The following is a 23,643-nucleotide window of genomic DNA, read 5'->3' on the forward strand; positions in this document are numbered from 1 at the left end:
TCTGGTGCAGGACAAAAGGTCGGGATGATCTCCAAGAGGCAAAAGGATTCTGATCCTTAGCTTGGCAACGCTGCCAGGAGAATTGCTTTCGTATAGTATTATCCTTGTCTTCAGAATCTCACGACGAATTCCATTCTCCCAACATCTTTAAGTACCTTCTTCCCATTTCTCACAGAGATCATCCGAAGCCATTTCAGCTCTTCTTTCAGAAACCATGCATGTCCATCCAACCTTAAGCGCTGCCCAATATTTATGCCACGCTCCTGTACATGCTAAAACCTTCTCTCCCTCTTTACCGAGGAAGAACATCTCCAACAGGATGCCTAAACGGTATCTACCACCACACGCAAGTTCGACGCCGACCTCGTCGGACGCAGCAGGGGTAGAGGTTAGCAAACCCAAAAGATCGGTCGGCGCAAGACTGCGTTCGGCCGTGAGGAACAGAAGCATTAAGGAATTCATGGAAACCATCAACGAGGAATGGAGAGATTATTCTAGTTCCATTCCAATTCATTATTTGCCAATGGTAAAGCTTACTTAACCGAACAATCGCTAGCACAAATTCTCTTATACGTTTCTGTGGTTGCAGGAAGTCCTGCAAATGTTGTACTGTTTCATGGTGAGGAACGGCGGGATGATCCTGATCAAACCGGCAGAGGATTATGGGGTTGATCTCGGCCTCACATGGACGGCGAGTATGTTGGCCTATAATTTGTGACAACATCCTGCTTGCAGGGATAAGATTGCAGCATTACATATTTCCGAGAAATTTAACGTGCAAGCAAAACCTCGTCTTGCAGGTTTGACGAAGGATCAGTTACCCTTGGCCTTTGGCTGCAGCATCAATACAACTCAAGCATACAGGGGGACTGTACTGCTAAAGTGATATATCTTGATGGAAGATGAATTTAGTATAACTTGTTCTTCGTGATTTCTAAATTCGTGTTTATACATCTATTGCAGGAATGCAAAATATATTGTTGACTCACTGATCCGAATGCAGTTGACACAGGTAAATGACACACTGTTTCTGCATCATCAAGCCAAACTAATATTCATTAGTATCATGAGATGGCTGACATATTCTTTCTTCTTTCCCATTTTGACAGAAGTTGGAGAAGATTCTTCTGCCCATGATAGATAAGCTTGCACTCAGCTGCTCCATTGAAGAGAAGGAAAGGATGGCCCTAATATTTCCCCTGCTTAGTGTACTGGTCATGGTTGTATCTCTTATCTCCTTAAAGAACACAGTAGTCTAACATCCCATGTTTCTGCACATACATAAAAAAGAACAAGAAATAAATCAAGTATTCCACTTCTCCATGAATTAGCTGATGGAAAGTCGGGCATGGCAGAAGAATGGAACCATATAGAACTCATACAAGCAGATTCAACGCATGAGCAAAATTAAGAACATTTTCGAGGATCTTCTTGTCGCAGAATGTTTCTGATCTGATGAAAGATGTCAATGTAAGAGAAATAAGCGACGTATATGAATGTTGTCCTCGATCATCGTGGCATCACCAACAAGCACAGCAATGGGTATTCTACACTGAATATTACCAAGTGAAATTGAAAGAAGAAGCGTCCAAACGAGAACACCAAAGTTCTTTAAATGCTTAGCGTACATAGAACAAGCGACAACAAGATCAATCAAAAGATAAGAATAAAAGATTTCATCTCATCTCTCCATCTGGGCAAACAGGAGTAGTTTCTCGAGTCAGATTCTTGCAGTCGTGCTGCACAAGAGTCATCGATCAATCACGTTGAGTGCGCTACACATGCATCTCATGATGATTCTGAAGTGGAATCCTTCGCAAGTGCAGCTAAGATGTTCTTATCTTCGGCTGGCACCAGCAAAACCATGTCAAATGGCTGCACTTGAAAGCCACGTCTCGTTGTGGACATGCAAATCATGAGAAAGGCATTATAAATATGAGAAAAGACGATGCAGCAGTGGGCGTCCATCATGCTTTGAGATTACGTAGAGTCACTCTTGACGTCTTTAAGATTCACATTAGGATCTGGATCTAAACCGACCCATGAGTTATATTGGATCCGGTGTCGGCTTAAGATCTAGATCCGAAATGGACAAAATCTCTCTCTCTCTCTCTCTCAATCATGCGTATAATTCATATCATATAATTATGAACATAAAATTCAATTGATTTCTTATTTTGATGAAGCAATCAAGACGAGAATAAACACAAACTATACCTCCAAAATTTATCAACCATTTTTTAGATAAAAATACCTCTGCGTTATGTGATTCACAGAGTTACTTTTGATGATAATACTTTTAATTTAAATCCCATCATAGCAGAACAATTGATTTCTTATTATTCTAATTAATGCCCATAAGAACTACAAGTAGTTTATATATATCCACTCTTTAGGATATAATCAGCATCTGTCTTAAAGAGCCAAATGGCCTGGAAACACCACACTAAACAGATCATGAAGCCTTCAATTTCTCATGGAATGACAAGCTTCTCTTTCATGATGAATTCAATGACAGGACTTTGGGTAGATTGCAAGGTGGAAATAGTTGTAAGAGCTCTGCCATGACTTGTCATTCTTCTTGGTGCATCAACTCTTTCCTTTGGGTCTACATGTTACCTTCACGAGGGCCATTCTGGTGATGAGCACCAACTCACACTCACCAGCTGCCACCCAACATACTTCCAGACCATTCAACCTTAAATTGGACTGCCCTCACAGCCCTGCCTCCCTGGAGTTTGTGCATCTCCTGCATCCTGGTCACACAGCAGTTCCTCTGGTTTGGTCAGTTCTTCAAACCCTCATCCTTGCTGCATTTAGTTCTATCATGGTGGTTTAAGATACACCTGCTGTTAGTTTTGGTAGCTTTGTTCTCTAAGAGGTAAAGGTGATTCTTTGTGCTTTCTGCTGGCTTGGATCTTCTTTTTCTTGTTATTTTTGGATGGAATGCTTCCACATCTTTGTGAGTACTACAAAGTGTTCATATGCTTCTGCTACCATTATTTCTTAGTTAAATAACATATGGATCTTTGTATCCAGTTTGGAATACAATGGGCAGAATAAAAGATAGGTATGTTGCTTTCATGTACTTGGCATCTGAGAACTGGGGACATACGTTGGTGCTGTCTCGATCAATCTGATAGCTTCAGTCTGTTTGGTGCTGTCTCAATAACTTTTATTTTTACAAGATAATTACTCTAAGATTTAGTACAGAAGAAGAAATGAAAAGGACTTGCATCCACATGTTTGCTTATTCTGAAGATAGTTCTTGCAGGAACGGGAGTGACACCACAAGAGGAGGAGAAAGTTTAGAGAAATGGGGCTTGCGGCAATCTTTTGTGTGATTTCTCTGCTAGCTTTATCGATCTCTTCTCCTACAACTGCACAGACTCCACCAGCCCCATTCCTACCTCCATCTCCAGCACCTGCCCCACATTTCGTGAACCTCACGGAGCTGCTCTCTGTCGCTGGCCCTTTTCATACCTTCCTCAATTATCTACTACAAACTCGAGTCATCGAGACATTTCAGAACCAAGCTAACAACACCAAACAAGGCATCACTATCTTCGTTCCCAAGGATTCAGCTTTTGCATCGCTTAAAAAGTCTGACCTTGGCAATCTTACCCAAGACCAACTCAGGATCCTCTTCCTCTACCATGCCTTCCCCAAGTACTATTCTCTATCCGATTTCAAGAACCTGAGCAATTTGAATTCTGTCAGCACATTTGCTGGTGGGCAGTATGCTCTGAACATCACTTATACGTTTGGGCTCATCAGCATCGGTTCGGATTGGGCAAACCCGAAGATAACTAGCAGTGTCTACTCGACAGCCCCAGTGGCTGTTTATGAGATCGATGGGGTTCTGCTTCCATTGGCAATCTTCAGCTCTGATCCACCACTAGCACCAGCTCCGGCGCCAGCTCCGGAGGCCACGAAAACATCGGATATAACTCCAACCCAAAGTGCAATCGGTGCTGCACCCAAAAGCTCCGAGTCATCAACCAGTGGTGGCTCTTCATACATCGCCAGTGTTCCTCTCTTGAACTGCTTTGTTTTTGCTCTTTCCGGCAGTTTGATGCTTACTATGTGAGGAGTTGTGCTACCTGGAAGATACTATAATGCATATGCACGTTCACTGCCTTGGCATTGTTTTGGTTTGGTCATTCTTGAAGACAGAACAGATACCTTGTTGGTAAAGGAAATGCGACATGTATCGAGCTACAATTTTTTATGTATTCATTCTTGTGTTGTCATTTAGTGATATGAAGAATACCGAGATGTTCTACTTTGTTTTACGAGTCTCATTAATGGACAATTGGATCTGACTAAATACAGGTGCTGTGAAACCTTACAGTTTAAGGTGCTATGCCCATTGTTAGTGCCAAATAATAAACCTAAGAATTGCTACGTTATGGTCAAAGCTCAATGTGCAGCACGTAGAAAAGGAGATCTGCGAGTGTCATAGAAGTAAAAGTTCTTGATTGAGAAAACGCAAGAAGTGGTGGAGAAAGAAAGAAGAAGGGCATGGCCTCAGTTGGTCCCCTCCTGTTGCAGTCAACGGAACTGTCCTCATCTTCCTGGGAATACCCTTCTTTCTTGTCTTGCTCCACCATGCTCTTCTCCTTTGTGTGTTTCCCATCCTATAATAGTCCCAGGAATACTAATATATTTAGTATAAACCACCTAAACCTAATTTTGTATAAATACCTGTTTGAGGTAGGCACTAATTCTCATAGTTTAACGTGCAAACTTAATAAGTGCATGTCATGGACCTCCAAACCCCTTTCAGATTTTGGTTGAGTGACTTGTCCCAAGAAACAAGAGGTAACCCACTATGATTGAGACTCCTATTTGACATCCAAGTAAGAGAAAAGGAATGTAAAGGGTAAGCCCCAAGAAAGCCCGCCAATTAGTCAACTTTTGTTGTATATTTTACCCATAGGCATCCTTCTATGGGCAACCAAAGTGTCAAGGTATTTGAAAGGTAAAGCCCCTTCCTTGATCATAAGTTTCTCACATATCTCTTTTAGTTTAGACTTAGGTGGTTTCCTAAGAAAGAAAATTTCAGATTTTCTAAGATGTGCTTTACATTCATGTTTGATATCCTTGAAAAACTATGTATCATTTCAAGTTGGCCAATTATAGTCTATATTACAAGAGGTATAATTATGAAATATTATTGATAAGTTATTATTTGTCATCATTATGATGCGATATTTTATATAACGGTACTAGACTAAATGCACTAATGGTCGACCTAGTGATCACGCTCGATAAATCGATGAGATACAACTAAAATGGTCAAACATATAAATCGATGACATGCGATCACAATGGTCGAATGTGCAAATTGACGATGCATAGCCAAACTCAAATTGAACACTCACATTTTGACCATGGACAACCAACTACCCGTAAAAAATATTTTTGGTGTCGGTAGTGTAACCAATATCATTTCTCGACTTGTCCCTTTATGCTCGAGTGAGTCGAGAAATGAGAGGGCTATTGATATAAAATCGATGACTTGACCAACACTTCAGTACTAATTTTATTTAGCTAAAATATTTTTGCCGCTTGATCGTCTAGCAAAAACTCAAAACCTTAACTTTCTCTCTTCCTGTCTTTATTCTTTTTCCATCGATCACACGCCTCTCACCCGTGCATGTCTCCATTTTTATTTTATTTTTTTCTTTCTTATTTTTAATAAATTAGATTTGGGCTTAATGTCTAAGTCTACCTATGGGCTCTAGACCCATCATAATGAACATCAATATGAATTCACTTTGGAGAATTCTAGTTTTGTGAATGAAATCCCACACTTAGATGACATGTCTTACTAATTGTAAAATTTCACATGAAGAAAATTTTTAACATGTTTGCTATATCAATTTTTTTTCTTGTACCTAATTCGATCATCCGTCTCATAATCTCCATGTTTTGATTCATACTAATACGAATAATATATTTATTTTTGATAAAGTAAGTAATTATATATTTATGTTTGATAAAGTAAGTAATTATACGAATTATATCTTTATGTTTCGATCCATTTATAGAAAAAAAAACTTTTACTTTCATTTATTAGGTCTCAGTGCCTATGATCGAGTAGTGAGAGAAAACAAAATGTTCCTTACAGAGAAAAAAGTATTCTTCCCAAAACCTGCAATAAGTTTCAAACATCCACACATAAGCACACACGTATATATATACATAATTTGAGGATACAGTAGTGGGAGACATGTCCCGTTTGGTTCACATGCAAACATCCATTAAACACACTGTAATCCTTAAACAGTAGAAGGGATAGGAATACGAGGAGTTGCAGACAGCTTCAGCTCAGTTTTCCTTGTTACAGTAACTCCTAAGGTCTCACTCATGTCCAACTCCTCTGATTTCCTGCCATCGGGCAGCTTCCAGTCGAAGTAGAGGAGGAGCTGCGCCAAGGATAGGTGTATGGTGGCGAGCCCAAAACCCAGTCCAGGGCATATCCTTCTTCCAGCACCGAACGGCAAGTACTCGAAGTTACCTCCTTTGAAATCAATGGATTTGCCTTCAAACCTCTCCGGCCTGAAGCTCTCGGCCTCTTCCCAGTACTGTGGATCTCTGTTGATCGCCCATGCATTGACCAAGACTGGAGTGCCGGCTTCTATCTCGTAGCCGAGCACCTCACACGTCTTCCTACACATTCTTGGTATCAACCTGACAGGTGGGTGAAGCCTTAGTGTCTCCTTAACGATCGACTTGAGATAGTTCAGCTCCACGACGTCTGTCTCTTGTATCCTGTTCTTTCCCTTCAGCTCTTCCATCACCTCCTTCTGTGCTTTCTCCAGTATCTTGGGGTTCCTCATCAGCTCCGACATGGCCCATTCGATCACTATAGATGAGTTCTCGGTCCCTCCGACTAACATGTCCTATAGATAGAATCATGGAATCGAAAGAGTTAGATAACGGAACACTGGTTTCATGTACATTGTGAACGCTAACGACTACTACAGGAAGTAGCACTCACGAGGATCACAGCCTTTATTCCGTCCATGGTCATCGGAACTTGTAGTTCGGATTCGTCTTTAAGCCTTAGCAGCGCATCGACTATGTCCTCCTCCACTTCGGCTACTTGCCGACCTTTGTTCATATTGGCCTTAACCTCATGCTCCTTAATTATGTCATCAAAGATCTTATCAAGCCTCCGGCGTATCCTCTGCAACTTGAACTTGGCACCTGACAGGACGTGGAGGAGCTTCAGCGACGGAAACATGTCGACGGCATAGAGCTCTCCAAGCACGTCGATGACCTCCCTGGCGACCAAGATGAACGTCTCCTGGTGCTTGCTTCGTGGGCCAATCGCCGCCCTGGATATGATGGCGTTGGACATTCTGAAGAGCTTCTCTCTCATGTTGATCGGTTGTGTTGCCGTGGAGATGTCTCGGATCACGTTAAGGGTCTCTTCCTCCCTGATGGAGGCGAAAGACCGGACGCGCTTGGTTCGGAGCAGCTCCATGAAGCAGATGTAGCGAAGTTGCTTCCAGTAGGGGCCATAGGGGGAGAAGATAACGTCGGAGCAACCGTAGAAGACGATATCTCCTACGACGACCTCCGGCCGCGCGGCGAAGTTGGGGTCTTGGTTCTTCAAGATCTCTCGGGCGGCTTCCCGGGAGGAGGCCACCGCGAAGTCTACCTGGCCAATTCTGACAAGCATGAGCGGCCCGTACGTGAGGGAGAGGTGGCGAAATACGCGGAAGGAGAGCCGGCTGGCCAGGTGGTGCATGCATCCGATGATGGGCAGCCTCCACGGACCAGGGGGAGGTCGCGGGTATTGGACTTTGGACTTGCTGAATCCTTTCTTGATGAAGATGATCAAGAAGAGCATGGTGGATACTACCATGGGGACGGAAGCCAAGAGAAGATGCTCCATGGAAATGACGCTATTCGCTCGTACGTTGGCCTTCGCCCGAGCCACTAACATATAGATGTACGCTTATGTTTGGCAGGTAACCCTCCGCGTGCGGCACGTGCAAGTGCTGAATAAGACGGAATTCCATAAATAATACTTTTCACTAGTGCTTATAGAATCCCATATTGTTTACCTGATTGATCATTATTTTTCTAGGGGGTAATTTTCTCTCCTCAAAATGAATATACTCACTCGCATATATTTATTTTATTGTGAACACATATATTCAATTAGTCAATTCATAGTTTAATCGATTTAGTATTGCCTATCTCATTTTGATAAATTGATTTATTAGTTTTATCCAACTTGAATAATTTAACTCAGCTTTATTGTTTAAATAATAAACTATCCGAGTAAAAAATATATCATTTTTACTTTAATACCATTTTAGAAAATATGACAAGTACCAATATAAAATTTTATTTACTACCCATCTCATTTAATTTAAATCTCACTGTGATTTTGGTTCTTTTTTACTCGGAAGAGAAATGATGTACAATAGCGTCGATATTTGTATTACAAAGTAAAATAATTATATGTCTTATCTATCTCTAGATGACGTGTTAAGAGTGATTAATTGTACTACATCATTAGTAAAATTGAGAGTGATTTATTGGATTCGTTCGACGACATGTTAACATCATCAAGTTTGTCATATCCTTAAAAGACAAAAGAGGAGCAATTACAAACCTATCTCTCTATTCATCACCAGATTAGATCCATAGTAGCCAATTGGATCTTGATTTCCTTTATCACGAATGAGAATAGCCAATTGGATCTTGATTTCCTTTATCTCGAATGAGAATGTATGTACAATCGCATCAGTGTAATCTCCTTTCTCCAATGAACATTCGTAGATTACCTAGAGATGAGTGTCTTCCATAATTTTTCATGTGAATTGCTTTTATGGTATTCACGTAAGAGAATACAAGTTAGGGTGGATTTGAAGGTGAAGTAATAAAAACATTTTTAATACTACTTCACAGGTTGGCACTGCGTTTCATCCCATTTTGACTGAATTGCTATCTGTTGTAGCTGTAGAAGGGAAAGACCCATTGTGGGTTGATGAAAAGCTCAACAACGACGACTCTTATGAGGTTTTTGGATAGAGATGCTTGTGATAGGTGCAGGTTGCAATGTTGCTACCAACGATGCCGACAAGTAGTTTTGTGGAGCTTGCCAGAGAGGGAGTTTGCATGACATCATGCATTCCATCATGTAAACAGCGTGGATCCATGATTGCTCGGGTAATATACAGAGACTTAAGTCTGACATGAGTGGCTTTAGGTGGGTTAGCTTGGATTTTAGTGGGACAAGCCGTATTGCCACTCACAGATCTGCTGTATTGTTGCAGGTGTATCATGATAGCACCGAGCAGGAGAATAGTGGCTACAATGAAGTTGATGATCTGACTCTAACTGGAACCTTCTCCAGAAACGAAGAACCCTATATCTATCTTAAATTATGTACGATCCATTTGAAACTTGTGAGAAATGTAAATTATCTCATATTTTTAGGAAAGCCGACACACGTTAGAACCTCTGAAACTTTGGAGGGAACATCTACCGACTGAGTTGAGAGTTCTCTCGTGAGCAACGATTGTTTTCGTTTTATGAATTAAATATAATTTTATTTTTGGAAGCAACTTTAGCCTAATTTCTTCCTGCCAATCAAATGTCTCGGGATCTTTCCTTCATCCATGCATCATTTTTGCAACATTCAATGATAAAACATGCATATATTCTCGACCATACAAAGTTGTTTTGGGCTGCTGTGAAGTCTTGAAGCACATAATCTTAAGAACCATGGCTGTTGCATACTGATGATGATCATCGACATCCACTCATGCTCATTTCAAGCACTTACAATCTGAGACCACATGATGCAAACCTTTTTTGACATCTTGCGACAATCTTCTTCCTCTTCTACTGCATTTTTAGACTGTCATCAACCACTAGCTCTTGAGCTGTGGTTTTGACTTCGGAGGACATCTTTAAGGTTGGTTGTAGATGCCTCGAGGAAGGTCTTGATGTGTGGGCATTACAGGAGTAGAAGCTGAAAGATCAAGTGAGGTAATTTACCTTGGAAACAAATGATGTACCAATAAGCGTCCTTAACTTGAATTAGGGGATTGCTTATGCAATCAACATCACAATCTGCAGACTCAAGCAACTAAACATGCATACCAATCTGATACGGTTCTGAAATATGTATGCAAGATTCACATGTGCAATCTAAATTTGCTAGTTTCAGATTAGCTAAACCAGCACAAATCCTTATAAAGCAAGTCACTGAAGAGGAAGGAGCCAAACTTTCAGGGAAGTCGTCACAACAATGAACAAGAAATATCACAATCTGCGTCCAACAACTCATAATGATGATCCAGGTGGCTGCGATGGTGGAAATTATACAGTTGAAAGCACAAGGTTTCATATTTTGAAGTGCTAGGTATGACAGCATGGCACACCGATTCACAAGTAATGGATGCAAAAAAAAGAAGAGAGAGTTGGTGCTAACTCTTTTTGCAAGATCTGATGCCACATTTACTATTAGCATCACATTATACGTGTACCAACAATTTCTGAAAAGAGAAATTCCTTGCTTCTCGTTCTAATACCAGGTTGTTCCGGATATTCAACTGTTCTGATCCAGTAAAGCATCTGACGAGAGAGATGCAAATACAAAGAAACAATCCTAGATGTTACCGAGTTACTGCCGAGAGCCACTTTAAATTCTCTATCCAGAACATATTATATAGGTTACCATCAAACCACACCTGGTTCTATCCACACAAGAGATCTAAAAGAAGCCTTGAACCCTAGATTTGGACCATCACTTATTCTTTTGTTCCCCATATCAAAAACATGCCAAGCAGTTTCATCACCAGGTTGGGTGAAATAAATGCAGTTCTCTCTGCACCCAGTATTTTCCACTGGAAAACATAGAGACTGTATATTTCCCAAGAAGATCGCATGGTCCCTCAAGCTCTCTACCTTTACAAATGACACTTGTGGAAGAAGCCGCTGGTAAATCCTGTTTTTCATGTTCACCAATGATGTGTCTTGCTCAAGCTGGAATACTGAGAAATCATTAATGGGGCCATTCTTATCTTCTCGTGCTGCAAAAACCACCAGAACCTCAGAATTGCACTTAATCAAGTACATACTTAGTTCTCCCTCATCCATAAAGCGCCAAGAGTCAACCAATGAAGGTTCCGAGTCTGCACGGAGAATCGAGTCTACAACAAACAGGAATGAGTCTTCTGCAAAATAGAGCTTCCCATCTGATAATGCAGAAAACTGAACAAGGAATGAATCAGACAAATTATCCAGTGTCGTCCACTCATCATCTCCAGTCCTGCAAGAAAGGAAACATGACTCCTTTTTGTTTCTCACCTCAGCTAACAAAAGACATCTGGCTGTAGGAGTTGACGACAGGGTGACAAAAACATCGCCTTCAATCTGAAGTGGTGGAAGCTCGATACTTGCTCCTGTTAGAACATTTACTATAGACATATTGTTCGATGATGGATGTCTCAAAACCAACCAGCTTTTGTAGGCACCACAACACTCACCATTGAGCTTAGGCCGCCTAATCAAGGAGCACCTCTGCTCCACTGTGCTAAATAAACGAACGGTGCCAGGCCTAAGGTGCAGGAGGCATGGACTCTGTGCTCCCATGGGATTGTAATTCTGTACTGCAGCTCTCCATGTCCTGCTTACTCGACCAAGACTTAAAGCTTTGGGCCAGCTCAAACGATTCAGGATTAGCTCAACAATATCTGCCGGAAGATCACGTGACACTGATGATGACAACATCTTAGGATGTGCATCAGAATTTCCTGGTGTGCTCTCAAACTTTGTTTCCATATTGCTGGTGGTCATCATCTTTAGTGTAGTCCTTCTCTTCAGATGTTCAAGTTTAATGTTCTTGCAACATAAACAAATTTGCGAAATTCAGCACCAAAACCATCTTTTTTTTGGAAAACAGAAAGAATTTATGAATTTGATATACTTATCTTACAAGTTAAATTTCTTACTAAAGAATAGGAAGAATCCATGATACAAGCACTGTACCAGGCAGTACGCTCGGTACCAGGCATATATTGAATGGTACGAGCCCCTACGTGGTAAACCTTATATTGTGCTTGAACCATCAGGTTTACCCTGGTTCATGTACCCATAGGTTATTAGACTGATAAATACAACATGTACCGAATTGTACCAGGCAGTAATATAAACTTTGATGCAAGTGTACTATATGTATTTTGAAGCAACACATATCAAGAGGTAATGATAAATATCAAGATTAAAATGAAAACAATAAGCATTTCATGCTTCATAGCCTACAATAACAACCATGTACCTATCTGGGGCTCGCTAAAAAGATTTTTTTTCCATGATTTAATCCTAGGCAACATCACTAGTTACCCTAAGAACAATAACATTAATTTTTGTCATTTATAATTTAGTCTTCTTAGGCTTTGGACATAAACAATCTCTACTGGTGAATCAAAATTAACACCCATCAAAGTCTTCCTCCGAGCCTCTTGAGTATCAATACATGACATGATATGCATATTCTAGAATCCCTTTTGTCAAAGCTAAAACTTGTCAAATTCGATGCATATTACCAGCCAGGAAACATGAACATGTAAAGGAAGAGAAGACTGTCTATAAAAAAGAGTCTGCCCTTCTCAGTTTGATCCGAAAGGTTCTCATAATTCTCTTCTAGTATATATAGGGAGGGCCATCTTTCATCATTCAAGAGAGATGTCGATATATTTTTCTGTTACAAGAGAGAGTTATTATGTTTTCTTCTTGTAATTAGAGAGAGAAGTTGTAAATCATTTTTCTGTAGTGAAATCCATCTATGCATGCTCGTGGATGTTTCCCTCAAATTGATTGGGGTTTACCACATTATACTTTTAGTGCCAATAATTTTTGCTTTTCTTGATATCAACTTAGTTGTGAGAAATTGCTTCACCCCATAGTTTCCTAATAACAGCAACCACTCACTAAATGATTACACTCAATCAAAATGCAACACTGGAGTGCAGTAGTTAGGCAATGGGGTCATGGTTTCCGACCAGGTATTCCAAGATACCAGCAACAGTATTATACCCAAAATTGGAGCAAAATAACAAGCCTAGAAGATCACAAATCCCACATAACAAGTGACAAAAAACTATTTTTTTTCAAGAATTAAGAGCTCTAAGATGTAATTCCTAACTCATGCTATCATTGACTTCTCTTTTCTCACTCCCGAGCTGAACAATAGAGATTAATTGTCTTAAAGAAAAGAAAAAGAAGGAAACAAACCTACTGCAATTTCCGGGAAAAAATGAAAAAATAACATCAAAGATAATCTATTTACTTCTTAGATTGCCTTCTTCCGCAGGAACAACTGATAGAATCGTAAACGAATTCATGAACCGATCCGCATCAGATTAAAGAAGAGTCCAAATAACTCAACAATTTAGGATTCGATCATTGAAACCAACCATAAGAAGGGAGAAAGATGTGAAATTCAAAGAGGATTTGATTTCAGATTCTCACCCTTCGTGCGGTCCGCTCGCCCCCTTTTTCCTCTTCCTACGAGCAAATCTCATTCACGCCTAGGAGAGAGACCGTGGACCAAGACGGCATCTTAAGTCGTCCGAGTCATGTCTAACTCGGCCCACGAGTTAACTCGGAGCGCGTCCTTTTCCACGGCTCGCAAACTCCCGAATCAAGGCAGGCATATAAGGTTTAGAGCAACGACTCGTCGACTTGGTGGAACGGTTCGGACGAGGGAGCGAGTTGACTCGGAACTCCCCTTGCGCGCATCCGTTGAGGGTATTCACGTAATTTAAATTCGTTTAATGGCGATTCGTCATTGGAAATGAGACAGATCAAATGACGTGTTGTCCAGCTGAAGTCCCACGTGTTACGCACGACAAGAATTATGTAACGTAATTACGTGTTTGTCCCTTGTTATCTTTCGTATGCGTTTTCTAACCGGTCACGGAACTCTTTAGGTTTCTCGCTGATCTCTGATCCCGGTAACAATTCCGACCGATTTGCTATAGAAAGCTTGGATTTTTCACAAAATTCTCGGCGTAATTTCTGCATCCGAGCTTAATTTTGGACTTGGAGGAGGACAGCTCTTATCCAGTTGAGGAACTGAATGAAACCCTAGAGAGGATTGCTCCTTTGGATGGAATCTGGTAGAACTCTTATCCAGTTGAGGAACTGAATGAAACCCTAGAGAGGATTGCCCCTTTGGATGGAATATGGTGGAGGCATATGAGAGATGAAGTCATGCAAAGATTGTGTTTTGATTAGTTTTCTTTTGAGCAGTCGTCATTCGAACAGTTCTATGAACTTTTTTTTCTCTTTTGGGGGTGGGTAGAAGATAAGATAAAAAAAAAAGAGGATTTTAGGTATAATCGTATAGATTATAATTATGTTGGCGTTATCTAAAAAATTCTAATGTCATAATCGATATCTAATAGTGATAGATTGAGATTAAATTTTTTTTTATCTATTTTGCAAACATATTATGATTAGATTTAAAAATTACAGAAGTAATTTCGATCTATAAAAAAAACTAGACTCCTCTTCTCTAATCTTTTTATTTTTCATGATATCATTAATATAGATTGAGAATAGATTTATAATATTAAATTTTAGTATTTCATTTTTATAGACGAGAGTATAAGGTTTAGGATAGTAATTAAGATAGTCTTTCCCATCAAGATCTTCTCTTAAGGAATTATATTATAATTGGACTATCAATCGTAATCAAAATCCAATCAAATCTATAATATATCTTACATAATTAGATATATTCACGTAATTTAGCATTCTCTCACTTATCATTAATTGATAAGATATAAAAAAATTTAAAATCAAAATAAATAAAATAAAATTTTATTAAAAAATAATTCTACATAATTAGATTTTAAAATTTTTAAAAAGTATTATATATAAATTATAAAAAAAAGCTAATAAGTATAATAATATTATATTAAGTTTGATTATCAATATAAGTTATAACGATTATATATCATCGATGTCATACTTCCTTCTATGTACCACAACATTTTTAGTTTTTCATAATATATTTCATAATAATATTTATAATTTATTTTTTCAAGACAATCATATTATCATATTTAATTATAATATACATAAATATAAATATAAATAAAATAAAAAATTAAATTAAATAAAAATATTAATAATAGTATTTATCTAAACACGTATTACTAGATTTTTTATGGCTTACATATAAGCCCCATTTTAAGAACATATTTTTTAAATACTTTAAGATGTAGAGTTTTAGTAAATAGATAGGTGGTACTCAGCAAGTCTCATTCTAGACTCTTTCTCTAACCACCAAGTATCTTATCTCGATGTGCTTGGCACTATTAGTATTTATTATTTATAAAGAAGAAAATTACTATAGTGTTATTATAAAATATCTTCAATAACCTGATAATTGAATCGACTATACCAAGTTCTAAGATGAAATTTGACAATTATAAAACTTGATTTGTAGCCTTAAAGTATGTCATAAATTCAGCTTCTATTGTTAGTGATGTAAGAAGCAATTGCTTTACACTTTTTCAAGAAATTATCCTTTTAACTAGCATGACAATCTTGAAATAGACTTTTTACTATTATGACAACTTATAAAATTAGTATCTAAATATCTCATCAATTCAAGATAATTTAAGATAATCTTATGTATGTGAGCATGTAATCCTTTATCCTATAAAGGATATCTTATCATTTTTTTTACAACTTTTAAATATTTTATTCTTGAGTTGCTATGGTATCTATCTAGCATTCCAACTACAAAACTAATATATGGTTTCATATAAATTTAAGTATATAATAAATTTTAAACTATGAATGCAAAAGAAATATTCTTCATTTGATTTTTTTTCTAAGTTATTCTTAAGATATTAGTTAATAACTTATCAGCAGATTTAAATCTATTTTCTATAGTTCTCAAATATTCTCATGCATTAATTGCAAGTGGTAACGAAGTATTTATGTTATTTATAATTGTTATTATAATAAATAATAAACTGCCTATTAAATCTTTATGAAGCATTCATTTTATTAATTTGTTACACAATACTTTTATAAGTTAAGTCAAGTAGTTAAAATACAATCAAGATCAAGTTTGATTAAAATATTTAATTAAAATAAATCAAATTAGTAAATTTTATAATTAAAGACACGAGTCAAAAAATATTTAATTTTAGAAAGATAAAACTATACTTTTCTCAGGATATATATAGTAGAAATATATAATTTCTGAAGGACAAAACTATTAAGAGGATACAAACTAGAATTAAAAGGATTTATAAGTATTTTTTTTTTCTTCTCAGTCACCTTGGTGCATGGCCATTGGCCACTGCAGTGTATGATTGTTCTCACGTGGTCGACCGACGACTCCATTGGTCGTCGTGCCATGCCACTGTGCCAACACATGACTATCCTCAACACCCGTGGGTTCCTTACCGACGAAACACCTTCACGGCCATGCGTCGCCAATTGTCGTCTAACCATACGGTTGTGCTCACACGTCGATCGGTGACCCCCACTGTCGCCACAACGTGCGACTATGCTTATGCATCGAATAATGACCCCAATTAGTCATCATGGATATTCTTGTCCACCTTGTAACTGTTGGGAACCGTGGTCTCCAAAGTCCAGTCGACACCCGTCCGAGGCAAGCCAACCATCGTAGGGTCGACGACCCGTGATTGGTTGTTGCACCTCACCACACTTCAACTACGTACAACAACACCTACCACTGCCCTTAACAATGCTATCGCCAAATAAACTATCAATGATAGTCCATCGATTAAACACAATGATCCTCGCATCACCTAAAAAGCAAGCGATAGGACGAACAAGATTGATCTAAATACAAAACCGATATAAATACAAATGGACAAGATTGACAATTGTTCAAGTATCATATAATCAAAACTAAATAACATATTTCCGCAAAGGGTGTTAATTTATATATCTCTATTGATTGATAATCAAAATCTAATTAAATCTAATTAGATATAACTATATACTGTAGTATTGAGATCATATATTATTCATTAAACCCATAAATCTTGATGTCAATAAATTATTTCCAAAATTTTAGGATCATAATAAAGATTTTGACAACAAACTACTAGAGATTGTAGAATATCAACAAGCAATCAAACCAAAATTCAAGTCAACATAACAAAGATGCCAACTTCAGGCATTTAGCACAAGAAATAGGTGGTACCTATCCACAGTTCGTAACTAGAAAGATCTGAGTACTGAATTCAAGCACAGGGCAGAACTCGATCTTAAGACATCAAGAATACTAATTCACACAAGTTCACCAAGATACACAAGCACCAAGTCTGTTTCAAGTCATTGGAACTCCTCACAACGTGCTCCTTTCCTTTGTCATCAGCCCATTGCATACTTCTGCGTCCATGACCGTGCTATTTCTTCGTAGCGGGACCTGTGTGTTTTGTATATGTGTGCAATCTCAGGGACAAGAGGGTCGTCTGGGTTGGGATCTGTGAGCAGAGATGAGATGGAGAGAAGCACTTTGGATATGGTCAGAGCTGGGCTCCACTGGTCCTTCAGGATATCAAGACAGATGCTTCCATTTGAGTTGATGTTTGGATGGTACACCTGCACAAGTACAACGAACATTTCAGCAAAAAGAAAAATGCTAGCTAAAGGTAGATGTAATTCACCACCATTAATGGTCTTTCAGGAGGCAAACTCTGCACATATAGAAGTTGCAGGACTTCTTGGATATGGGACGACTCCATTATATTCATCTTAGCGTGTTCAGAAGATATAGAGAAAAATTATTGATCTAAAAAGTCCTACAGTATAGAGTATAGTAATAGTTCAATATGTATCCTGGTGGATATCTTTCCCCAGTCTCTATAACATTCACCAAATATGCCTTCGTGAAGTGCAACTCAAAAGCCAACCAAAGTGGAGATTCATTTGATTACCTATTCTCTTCATTTACACGTGAAATCTTAATCACACATCAAAGGTTTGTGAGCCTTGATTGAAATAATGCATAATTCGAATCCTTTGGAATGACATTTCTTATTTTCTAGCAACAAAAAGCATAAGACCTCATAAGTTTTCAGTGGCCACCATCAGTGCAGCAGTTATACTACTCATAATCAAGAGTCAAGTTACGACTCGAACCAATTTATTCACAATAAAATCTGTTATAAAGCCAGATGTTCTGTTCAGGGCAGCAACTGCATAAGGCCTCAAGCACTCATCAGCCCACCTCATAAACTGTTTGTCGCTATATCTATTCAAGAAATTTGTTATTTGCGGTGTTCCACATGCAATATTTCTTCTTGTGAAATTCCAATTACTGTGCAAAACAAAATCATACATGAAAATTACTATGATGACTATTAACATCTAAATATCCACGAATGTAGAGATGATTGCAAATTGAAATGAAGCAGAAACTCCACACCCTGCTGCTAGCAAGTTCTCTATTGTGACATATAAGCCTAGCCTTCCATTTTAGCACTTACATCCTTGTTAATTTTATATCTATAGTTGACACTAAATCTGACTTTTTTAAACATGAAACAAGGTTTTAAATTTCGTCTAGACCGGTATGTACTAGGCAGTTTGTACTGGTCAGGGCATGAATAGGCTCATGAACTACCCCATTTCGGGTGGTCCATGACCAATCATTAGTTATCGGGTGATCATCCACATTTTTTATGTTTAGGGTTAAAGCAACTCCCCTGCGCTCTTCCCTCAACCCTCAATCTCTTTCACTCATGCCGCCCAAGGGTCCAGTACCCAAGATTTTAAATTATGGCATGAACAATCTATAACCTTTTCCAAAGTAGGCTGATATTTTCAATGTGCAAAGTAAAACATACCAACGAACGGTGTTTCAACCTTTAGATGACTACCAAAAAGTTTCAAATATTAGAAATATTATAATGGTCCATGGATGACAAGAGTTTTAGGGGCCCCCAACAGACACTAAGACATTCCTTTTGATTTATTAACGTCATTCAGAACTAAAAGATCTAAAAAATCTGCCAAACACAATCTTTACTCATGACATAACTAGGAAGCAACATGAGCAACTATAACCAATGTGTTACAACCTGAAACTAACGAACTATAAAGCATGACCATTTAGTGCATGATGGCTGCAAAATCTCGAGCACAAAGGACGAACAGCAGGATATTAGCATTTTATGAGACTTGGTCAATGTAAATATTACTTGAAAAAAATCAAGCATCTCCTAATGCTGTATATGTTAGAGGGAATATCTATAACTATCAGATAACATTACCACCCTTGCAATCAATCTATCCTTGCAAAAGATCGGACTATCGATTTATTGAGCTTAGCCTTACAACTAATTTGGTTTAATATCACTTATCATTGTTTATATATATATATATAGTCAGCTACCATACTACCTTCATCACACCTATTACCTAAGAATCTTAATGTAATCTAAGTGCAGCGACAACAAAACAAATAAGAAATAAGTATACTATTTTGTTTCTTATAATCCTTCAAAAAGAACAGGGATGTGCTAATGCCAGTTGGGATCAAATGACAGGTGTGAAGAATAACGAGCATAATAATGTGGGTTCCTCTTACCTTGGTCTGAAAGTTGACCTTGGGAGGCTTGAATGGGTAGTCAGCTGGGAAATGAATCATCACAAAAAACACCCCCCCTGCATAGGGACTGTCAGAAGGGCCCATAATTGTTGCTTGCCAGTGAAACAGATCTTCACCAACAGGCCCAGCACTGCAGGATGCTGGAGGATCCCTTTGCAAATCCAGAAGCTCCTTTTGAATACGTTTGCTAGCCATAAGGCCTCCTGAACTAGTATAGAAGAAATGAGATGAACTTCAACATCTATAAAATAGAAAGAAAATAAGCCATTATAAGTCATGCAACTCAATATTTGAACATATAAGTGCCAATAAAGGTCTGCAGTACCGGACCGTACCGCCCGGTATGGGCGGTACATACCGGTCCGACACTAGGTCTGTAGCTACACTGTAGCAATGTGCAGTGCTACAGTACTCGGCACGCCTAAATATACCGAGCGGTACACCTGGATGTACCGCTCGGTATACCGTACCGTACCGGTACCGAGCCTAGGTCGAAACTCCGGTACGGTACGGTATTGCGGACCTTGCAATAAAGAATGAGTTAGGCCGCAGGTCAGGAACTTATGAGGATTCATGTGAAATGGAGTTCCTAAGCAAACTAAAATATCCAACATTCAACCAGGGTAATGTATTGACAATTCTGTGGAAGACAAAATGGTTATTTTGTTTCAGTCCAAACTCTGAAATCAACAAAGAGAAGCAGTTTATGGTAAGCTTAGGAATTATCTGATGCTAGCTTCACCTTCTATATCGTAACATCGAGTACACTACAAAATTCATATATAGCCAACAAAGAACAATCACATGTTCTGTACAGGAAATAAATTTACTACTTAGAAAATTCAACAAACCTATGATTTTATCTGACCAAAAAATTTGACAATTTGCAGGATTCCTGCTCAATATCCAACATGTATGTCTTTGTTTTTTAACTGCAGTAGCTAGTACGTATGTTTTGTTCTTGGTTTCTATACCCCTGAATGGGGAAAGGAAAATAAAGATGAAATCACAACATCAACAGAACAAGTACCATGAACCATTTTATCCCATCAATGGAACTGCTATAATTTTGTAAGAATCAGTATATTTAACTAAGTTGTACTGTCTTAGATGATTCAGAAGCTGAAAAAACATAAATGGTAGAAAATTAACTTATACAGTATCAAGAAAAAACTTACAAATTTATTATGTAATATCAAGTAAAGTGAAATACATTTTCACCTGTTTTCCATAATAGCTAAAATAATATCCATTTATCAAAAGTCTAACTATGAGTACATCACCACCACATGTAAAGGATCACATTGTCATGGACATAGCTAGAATTGCCTAAGTCATGAGGCACTCTTGCAGCAATTGTCATGGACTTAACTGGAGTTGCATAAGTCGTGAAGCACCCTTGCGCCAACTTCTCAGACTTAGTTGAGATTCCCTAAGTCATGAGGTGCCCTTGCGAAATATGCGTCCGCAAAGGGTTAGCCTAGTTACAACCTCATGCAGGTGCCGAAAGACATATAAAACAGCAAGTTGATTAGTTTGAAAATGAGCGACGGACAAGTCATAATGTCTCGCGAAGAGGGAAGCTTTACAAGCAATTCAACGAGCACCTTGAGTGTAAGAGAGAAAAGAGAAGAAGGAACAAACAAGGACTTTAAAAGGTTGAACGAACAATTGCAAGTCCCCAAACAACTGCTCACCAAGTGTCGGGTGCGAAAACAAGTTCTCTTCAAGTTAACGTGCGAACTTGTGAAGAGTGTTCAACGCCCGACACTACCTCGAAGCCCCATCCCCCCTAGTGCCACCCGGGGGATTTCAGGGTGCTAAGATGGCTGATGTTTTGCATGTAGCTGCGGCCTATAGAAAACAGGTCGTGGCACGTGAAAACGGAGCCATTTTGAGGCAGTTTTGCCCGGCGCCGTGAGAGGTCGCACTACAACGCTGCAACCTGTTTGAGCTTATATTTTTACAAGCAAAAACACATAAAACCAAGACAAAATATACTACCAAGCATCTGTACAAATATGCAAAAGCGACAAATGATTCATTGAACAAAGTTGTTGCGGGTGCGTGGCGACCATTCGTGACAATATGACCAAGGAAGAAACAAAAATAAGAACCCAAAGGCAATTTGCTATTTATGATGAACTAGAAACTATCTACATGAAAGAAACACGCACTCATCTACTTTGTCTCCTAATTCCGATATGCTTGCAAAGTTCATGACATATGTCTACAGCTGTAAGCACGGCCATCATAAGGATGCATCCAGATGTATCATAAAGTTCTGGGCCCTTGCAAATGATGATTAACCAAAGTTACCATCTTCATCAACCAAACAAGGAAAAGAAAAAAAAAAAGAAAGAGAGAGAGAGAGAGAGAGAGAGAGAGAGAGAGAGAGAGAAAGATTTCATTCATCAAATATGTAAAATGCAATTGAACTTTGCATAATCAAGAAACCACATATTTCATCTTCAAATTTGCTGACTATAATTATTCTCTATCATATTTTGGCCGAAATTTCATTTCTCATAAGTATAAACAATTTTTCACAAACAAAAATGATATAAGCACGCTTGTGCTATGTGATTGCAGTGTCTTTGCTTTATGTTTTCGATATTTTCTGGATTTCTTTTGCGGGGTAGTTTGAGACTCCTTGAACAACTTGTATCATTAGCCGACTGGATCTCAATTTCATGTTGTTCCATTACTTCAGCATTAAGGTTACTATTTTTCGGTAAATGAGTATGCTTTATTCCAGATAAACTGAACAAAAAAAAAAAATACAGATTGTCCAAATAGTATTTAATATTCCTCAGCAAACAGTGAAATCGAAAACTCAAGTAATATGCGTGTTATCATGGATGCTATGATGAATCCATACTAAGAAGCTTCAAATACATGTTCATTGGAGAAAGAGTAGAGACATAGATCTATGCATATGAAAAGATTATAAAGGTGAAGTAAACGAAACAAAGCACAACAGAAAATAGGATCAATAGAAACACACAGATTCAATTAACCGAAAGGAACACATCCAAAATCAAGAAGTTTTCAGAAATGAAACCAAGGAAAAAAATCCGCTGACCAAAAGTTTCAAAGCAGACAAATGATCCCATCTCTCAGCTTAAGAATAACACAACATAGTACTTAATTCACGCCTAAAGAATCCAAAAAAGCCACAAAGACAGCAGCTTAAAGTTACTGCCAGAGATGAACATGAGAAAGCAAAAGAGAAGCAGACAAGATTAAACCCTATTAATGAGCAAAAAAACAAATCAAACAACTGAACAAAAGAAAACAAGGCATCAACTTTGCAAACAAAACACCGTGATACCCATCAAAGTATAAGAGGATCCAGAAATTGAAAGGATTACAAGACAGGAGGAAATCCAAGGCCGAGTTCCAAATTACCAAGTCAGCAACTTCCAGGTCTAGAGATCGACTTACCGGCTCAAGGGAAGTCAACGGGGAGGAGCTCTGATAGCGGTCGGAAGCGGAATGCCTCTCGATCTCCTTGTTGCTGCTGTAGAGGAGGATTGGGATATCGAGTCCCGAGATCGGGATAAGTGTAGCTGGCCGTCACGTGGTTGTCGGACATGGATGGACCTTAAAAAAATTGCGGCGGATCCCTCTCTGCACACGTGGCGATGTCTCATTGGTGTTGGCAGAAGCGTCCGGAGGTCAGAATCCGAAGCGAGTTGCTCCTGCCACTCGCTGAAAGGCAGTAGTAGTGAAACTGTAGGATCAACGTACCCAGAAAAATACCTGAACCTTATTGGGGGAATATGTGGACCCACACTCATGCCTACTTTTAATCACCAGAGAGGTGACGTGGGAAAGACTGAACACGTAAGTGCCACTTCATCGCTTCTCATTTCTGCTGTTTTAGGCCGCTTATCACTTCAGTTTACACTTAATTCAGCAATTATATATTAAAAACTACAAGAATTTATTACACAGGTAGTATTGAACTCTGAAAATAATGTTGA

General features: G+C 38.5%; 5 protein-coding genes across 15 annotated transcripts; 2 read left to right on the forward strand and 3 right to left on the reverse strand.

Annotated features, from left to right (window-relative positions):
- On the forward strand, positions 1-1,319 carry LOC135623747 (uncharacterized). The gene is made up of 5 exons (XM_065127012.1): positions 1-526; positions 590-695; positions 801-882; positions 964-1,012; positions 1,110-1,319. Exons 1-5 carry the CDS (start codon positions 215-217, stop codon positions 1,257-1,259), a joined length of 699 nt encoding a protein of 232 aa, XP_064983084.1. The 5' UTR covers positions 1-214; the 3' UTR covers positions 1,260-1,319.
- A 1,413-nt stretch (positions 1,320-2,732) lies between these two features.
- On the forward strand, positions 2,733-4,147 carry LOC135623746 (fasciclin-like arabinogalactan protein 7). The gene is made up of 2 exons (XM_065127011.1): positions 2,733-2,784; positions 3,275-4,147. The coding sequence occupies exon 2, from the start codon at positions 3,317-3,319 to the stop codon at positions 4,088-4,090; it is 774 nt and encodes a 257-aa protein (XP_064983083.1). The 5' UTR covers positions 2,733-2,784; positions 3,275-3,316; the 3' UTR covers positions 4,091-4,147.
- A 2,032-nt stretch (positions 4,148-6,179) lies between these two features.
- LOC135621905 (premnaspirodiene oxygenase-like) lies at positions 6,180-7,955 on the reverse strand. Its single transcript, XM_065123532.1, has 2 exons — positions 7,010-7,955; positions 6,180-6,911 (listed from the first exon to the last, which is right to left on the reverse strand). The coding sequence occupies exons 1-2, from the start codon at positions 7,910-7,912 to the stop codon at positions 6,288-6,290; spliced, it is 1,527 nt and encodes a 508-aa protein (XP_064979604.1). The 5' UTR covers positions 7,913-7,955; the 3' UTR covers positions 6,180-6,287.
- A 2,288-nt stretch (positions 7,956-10,243) lies between these two features.
- On the reverse strand, positions 10,244-13,671 carry LOC103999236 (uncharacterized). Of its 5 annotated transcripts, XM_065127014.1 has the most exons (4): positions 13,510-13,671; positions 11,991-12,117; positions 11,347-11,880; positions 10,244-11,250 (listed from the first exon to the last, which is right to left on the reverse strand). In XM_065127014.1, exons 1-4 carry the CDS (start codon positions 13,560-13,562, stop codon positions 10,717-10,719), a joined length of 1,248 nt encoding a protein of 415 aa, XP_064983086.1. In that variant the 5' UTR covers positions 13,563-13,671; the 3' UTR covers positions 10,244-10,716. The 5 variants fall into 5 exon arrangements, with proteins under 5 accessions (XP_064983086.1, XP_018686571.2, XP_064983087.1 ...); XM_018831026.2 differs by having other exon boundaries at positions 10,244-11,880; positions 13,510-13,665; XM_065127015.1 differs by having other exon boundaries at positions 10,244-11,880; positions 11,975-12,117; positions 13,510-13,660.
- A 3,523-nt stretch (positions 13,672-17,194) lies between these two features.
- LOC135623748 (ubiquitin-conjugating enzyme E2 5A-like) lies at positions 17,195-23,237 on the reverse strand. Of its 7 annotated transcripts, none has more exons than XM_065127016.1 (4): positions 23,102-23,212; positions 21,832-21,945; positions 19,634-19,862; positions 17,195-17,643 (listed from the first exon to the last, which is right to left on the reverse strand). In XM_065127016.1, the coding sequence occupies exons 2-4, from the start codon at positions 21,873-21,875 to the stop codon at positions 17,413-17,415; spliced, it is 504 nt and encodes a 167-aa protein (XP_064983088.1). In that variant the 5' UTR covers positions 21,876-21,945; positions 23,102-23,212; the 3' UTR covers positions 17,195-17,412. The 7 variants fall into 7 exon arrangements, with proteins under 7 accessions (XP_064983088.1, XP_064983095.1, XP_064983091.1 ...); XM_065127023.1 differs by lacking the exon at positions 21,832-21,945 and adding an exon at positions 21,027-21,599 and having other exon boundaries at positions 19,634-19,857; positions 23,102-23,142; XM_065127019.1 differs by lacking the exon at positions 21,832-21,945 and having other exon boundaries at positions 19,634-19,857; positions 23,102-23,237.
- Between the last annotated feature and the right edge of the window lie 406 nt (positions 23,238-23,643).

The sequence above is a fragment of the Musa acuminata genome, chromosome BXJ2-9, assembly GCF_036884655.1.
Source record: "Musa acuminata AAA Group cultivar baxijiao chromosome BXJ2-9, Cavendish_Baxijiao_AAA, whole genome shotgun sequence".
Taxonomy (NCBI): Eukaryota; Viridiplantae; Streptophyta; class Magnoliopsida; order Zingiberales; family Musaceae; genus Musa; species Musa acuminata.